General features: G+C 38.8%; 1 protein-coding gene across 1 annotated transcript; it reads right to left on the bottom strand.

The window, feature by feature from the left end:
• Positions 1-665: 665 nt before the first annotated feature.
• FAM177B (family with sequence similarity 177 member B) lies at positions 666-3,643 on the bottom strand. The gene is made up of 4 exons (XM_059078762.2): positions 3,402-3,643; positions 3,045-3,111; positions 1,160-1,257; positions 666-803 (listed from the first exon to the last, which is right to left on the bottom strand). The coding sequence occupies exons 1-4, from the start codon at positions 3,567-3,569 to the stop codon at positions 666-668; spliced, it is 471 nt and encodes a 156-aa protein (XP_058934745.1). The 5' UTR covers positions 3,570-3,643.
• Positions 3,644-4,914: the final 1,271 nt, after the last annotated feature.

The raw sequence follows: 4,914 nt of genomic DNA, 5'->3' as shown, positions 1-4,914 counted from the left end.
ACAGTTTTTGAAAATTTGTTGACAAGTAAACGAGAGAATCATTTACCTTTTCCAAATACTCCTTCTAGAGCTTAGACTGTTTATTTATTTATTTATTTTTGACGTGTTTGGGGGGAAATGCAACCAACTCTCAAAGACTGCTATGTTGAAGCAGAGTTATTAGCAATGTTTGCTTATCGCAAAGCAAGCCCCAAGTAAGCCAACAGAGCTATTGGGAAGGACACGGCTTATGTCAAACCCTGAAAGGATTTAGACTTCATAATGCCCAAAGTTTCTTTTGAGGAACAGAGGGTCCTTTTCTATACCCTTGCCATGTGACAAAGTGTTTCAGCCTAAAACTCCCGTGCCCGAGTTCCTTAAAGCACTTATACTACTGTGCAAACGTCAATACTAGTAGCCCACAGCTGACTGACAGGACTTATATCACCGGGGTGGAGTTGGGTTGCTGGGCTTATAAATAAAAATTTACATTGAGAAAGAATCCACAATTGTTCTTATGATTGTTTACAATTCCTGGCTGCTGGAGAATAAATCACAAAGAGATTAAGATCAGATCTGGCTCAGAAGTGCTACCTGTGGCGCTGTTGCCTTGGTAATCAATGACTGAGGAAGAGAGAGCCAGGGGAGCCGGAATCTGCCATCAGGCCCTCGCTGGATGAGATACTTCACTGAGGAATGCCCTCGGCAATGTCCTGTCGTCTCGTTCCATACTCTTGGCCCCCAGCCTCCAGGTGACACTTTTCATTGGGAACGTTAGCTGGTTGGGCCTTTGATCCATTCCCTTCACTCTCCTTGTCACTTTCCTGATACAGAGAGAAATAAGGAAATGTTTAACAGTAAACCCAATACCTCTGATCTCCCCCTCTTGTAGAGACACCCTTGTAAGAAGCCTCCCCTTTATGCGATCTCAGGCTTCACACTCGACTACCATCTACGAACTATCTCATGACCTTCTAACTTCACATGAGAGGCAAATACGAGTAAGCATCATGGGGTGAGGGGTATTAGAAAAAGAAATGAGTCTGACCATGGGAGCTCAGTGAAACTGCAGTTACATGAATTACCAGGTGGGAAAATACTCCTCTGTAAGGGCCCAAATCAGGAACAACCAACATTCCCATCTCAGGGCTCTTGGTGTCCCCAGCAGGATGTCACATACCTTATTTTGTGTTCTATAGTACTCATTTAACACATACTGGTATTTGGGTTGATTAAGACCAAAGAAGACAGCAAATCTTCCACCAAGGAATTCACATGCTAGAAGAAAGAAAAACGCTTGGGTAAACTGAATTAATAATTAAAGCTTAGACTCAGTGGCGATGCCGAAAGTTTCAACTTGCCCTCAAATGGTCTACTACTATACTTAACTTCAAGGCTGACAAAAGATTTCAATTGCTCCAGACTCTCAAAAAGTCCTAGGACTGCAAAGGGAATTTGTTAAATCTTCTGTCTTCACATAGGATTACATGTAAACTATCCTTTCCAGATGAATATATAAGGGGAGATTTTCAAAATACTTCATAGCGGGTACAGGTCCTGAGCAATCAGAACAGATGTTGCCCGTCCCCATGCATATCACCTGATCATCAGCTGTGAGTATGTTGCAAAGTATACCCCAAATTAAATCCAATGTTACCGAGACCCATGTCAGAAATTCTTCCGTGCATCAAAACATGCATCCTTCCGAGCAGCAATTTAAGGCCTTCCTTGTCTGCCTTCAGTTACAGTATCAAGGTGGCCTGCAGTCTCAGGGATTGTTAGAGTTAGGGATAAAGGTTTAGCATGAATAATGAGGGGTTTCCAAAAAGGTCTCTCCTAGAGATGTTCTCCTGCAGAAGTATAGGCTTCTGATGTGCCTTCCCCCGTTATAGGACTTTCTGATTCCCATGATTCATTCCACTTCTGAAGAAATTGCTCATACAGTGCATCAAAATGATGCTCTCTATTCTTTTTAAATGTGCTTTATCCTTTCAAAAATACTCTAGCTCTGGAATCTGTTTGTTTGCCACAGTGCCTAGTACATGTGCATAAGAGAAGTTTCTAAAACATTAGAATAAATCTCAGGAGTTTTTCCTGTTTATGACCTACTAGAATCTTACATGGAAAAGATTAATTACCAGTGTCGTCTGCGTTCCAGCTCTGTACATCACCATTCCTGAGTATCCCAGTCTGTAGTCCCTACACTTCTCTTGCCATGGAAGTTATAACAATAAATTATCATCATAGGCATGTTTACCAGCCTATATTACCCGTTGAATATTAAGGCCCTTGAAAGCAAAGACTGTCATTTGTCTTTGTGTCCCAGGGTCCTGCACAGTGCTGAGCATACATGAGTACTCAATAAATGTTTACTGAATGAATGAATGAAGATCAATTCCTAAGAGCTATATTTTATATTTTCTCAGGTACCTAAAGTTGTTTCCCCCCATCACATACGCAAGCATATGCAAGTTAGAAGGAAATGAGTAATTAGATGCTGCCAATTGTGATTTTTAAAAAATTGGTGAAAGTCAAACAAAATAAGATTTAGTATTTTGTCTCTTGTAAACAGCCACTTAGGCCATTCATTATGCCCTTGGGAGGGATCAATAAAATTGTTTATAATAAAGTGATTATGAAAAGGGAACTTGGAGCTGTGTCAGGTAACAATAGTTGAAAAAAAGAAAAAACTTGGAAGTTTATTCAGGTGACGAGTCACCTCAGGGAGGACTGATTATTGTCTTCAAATATTTGAAATTCTATGAAAGAGGAATCTGGACTGGTGTTGTCTGGCTTTTAAAAAGACAACTAGGATCAATGGGAAGAACTTTAAAAGAAGATAGAATAGCAGATAGAATTTACTAAAAAGAGTTGAGAAAAGATGGCAGGGGGTCTGCCTGAAGATGTGAGGTTCTATGCCTTCGGGAATGTTCAAGCGTAGATATGGAAGTGACCAGTTCTTCAGAATGTCACGGAGTGGATTAAACCACTGGAAGTCCCGTCTAACTCTGAGGGTCTATAAGTCTATATTTAGGGCAGAAAAAAATAACCTTAGCAGTACTTACTAGAAAATGAGGTCCTTGCTATTCGCCCTGCCCAAAACCATAGGTAGGACCCCCATGAAAGTTTAGACTGAAAAAAAAAAAAAAGAGAAACCAAATCAGCATAAATTAATAACAGGAGTGGTGAGTGCAGAGTCTGCAGTGTAGAAGTTTCAAAATGCTTCGTAATAGGTTCTATTTTCTCTCATAGATGAGAAACCTAAGATTATCAAAATTATAAGTTGATTGTACTTGGCTGTAGAAAGCAAACCAAGGAGAGCAAGGAATTTGCTTAAAACTGTGTTTTCCACAAACCTCATCTGCCTTAATCTCCCATTCATTCAGCCCCCATGTTCACTAATAATGATATTCTAAGCTTACAGGATCAAGTGTTGAATTTGTTCTCTGTTCTTCTTTTTCTTCCTCTTCCTCTGTGCTATATTCTTCCATGATGTCACCATCAACAAAATGGATAACTCTTTTGGGAGTCCTCCTTTTGGAAGGTCTACCCTTCTCTAGTTCTAACTGCTGGAAACTGTCTTTTTCCATAAGGAAAAAGCTGGTAAATGAAAAACAGGACGCCTTAAGACAATTTGCCCAGGACAGTGTTTCTATAGCAGAGACGTGTCTAATTATTTTCAATGCATTGTAAAGACAGAGAGTTCAGAGGTAATTGCAGCTGTGATCTCATCAGTTCTTGAAATCCAAGAGAGGACAGTTTAGTTCTGTACCAAAACAGAAAAGATTCAATTAGTAGTGAAAATGTGAACTTTGGGTCTTCAAACAAAAATGTCAACAGGGTTCCTTTATCCCTTATTAATTGCAAAAGCTGCAGTTGCTGGTAGGGGTAGGAAGGGGCCATCGCCCTGTGGAAATTCCTCAATCATTTCGACAAATACTGAGGGGCAATGTAAGTGATGGTAAAGAGTACAGGCTTTGCACAGACAGGTGAAAATCTATGCCAAGTATATGTCTGATAAGGGACTTATTTTCAGAATATATAAAAAATAACTGCAATTTATAAAATATAAACAACTCAATTAAAATAAGGGCAAAGAATTTGAATAGACACTTTCCCCAAAATTTACAGATGCCAAATGAACTTAGGAGAAGTGCTCAATGTCATTAGTCATTAGACAAATGCAAACAGAAACCATACGCGATATCACAACATAGTCACTAGAAGGAGAAAATTAAAAAGACTAAAAATACTAAATGTTGAGGGGTAAGTGAAGCAATGAGAACTCTCATAGAGTGGCAGGGACATATACACACTACCAAATGTAAATTAGATAGCTAGTGGGAAGCTGCAGCATAACACAGGGAGTTCACCTCTGTGCTTTGTGACCACCTAGAGGGGTGGGATAGGGAGGGTGGGAGGGAGGGTGACAAAAGAGGGAAGAGTTATGGGAACATATGTATATGTATAACTGATTCACTTTGTTGTAAAGGAGAAACTAACACACTATTGTAAAACAGTTATACTCAAATAAAGATGTTAAAAAAATTAAAAAAATTAAAAAAAATAAAAAATAAAATAAAATTGTTAGAACTTGTGGAAAAAAAAAAAAAAAACTCTCATAGATTGCTTGCCAGTGGGACTGCAACTAGTATGGCCACTTTGGAAAACAGTTTGGCAGTTTCTTAGAAGTCCAACATATACTTACCATATAATCTTGTAATTCCATGTCTATTTTCCCAAGAGAAATGAAGATATATATCCATCTAAAGATTTGTATGTGAACATTCATAGCAGCTGTATTTGTAAGAGCTCCAAACTGAAAACAATCCAAATATCCATTCACTGGTAAAAGATAAACAAAATGTGGTATATCTATTCAACGGAATACTGCTCAGCAATTAAAAGTAATGGACAACTAATATTTGCAACACC

Source organism: Kogia breviceps, chromosome 1, assembly GCF_026419965.1.
Source record: "Kogia breviceps isolate mKogBre1 chromosome 1, mKogBre1 haplotype 1, whole genome shotgun sequence".
In the NCBI taxonomy this organism is placed as follows: domain Eukaryota; kingdom Metazoa; phylum Chordata; class Mammalia; order Artiodactyla; family Physeteridae; genus Kogia; species Kogia breviceps.
The sequence above is the reverse complement of the archived record's forward strand: the minus strand, read 5'-3'. Positions and strand labels throughout refer to the sequence as shown.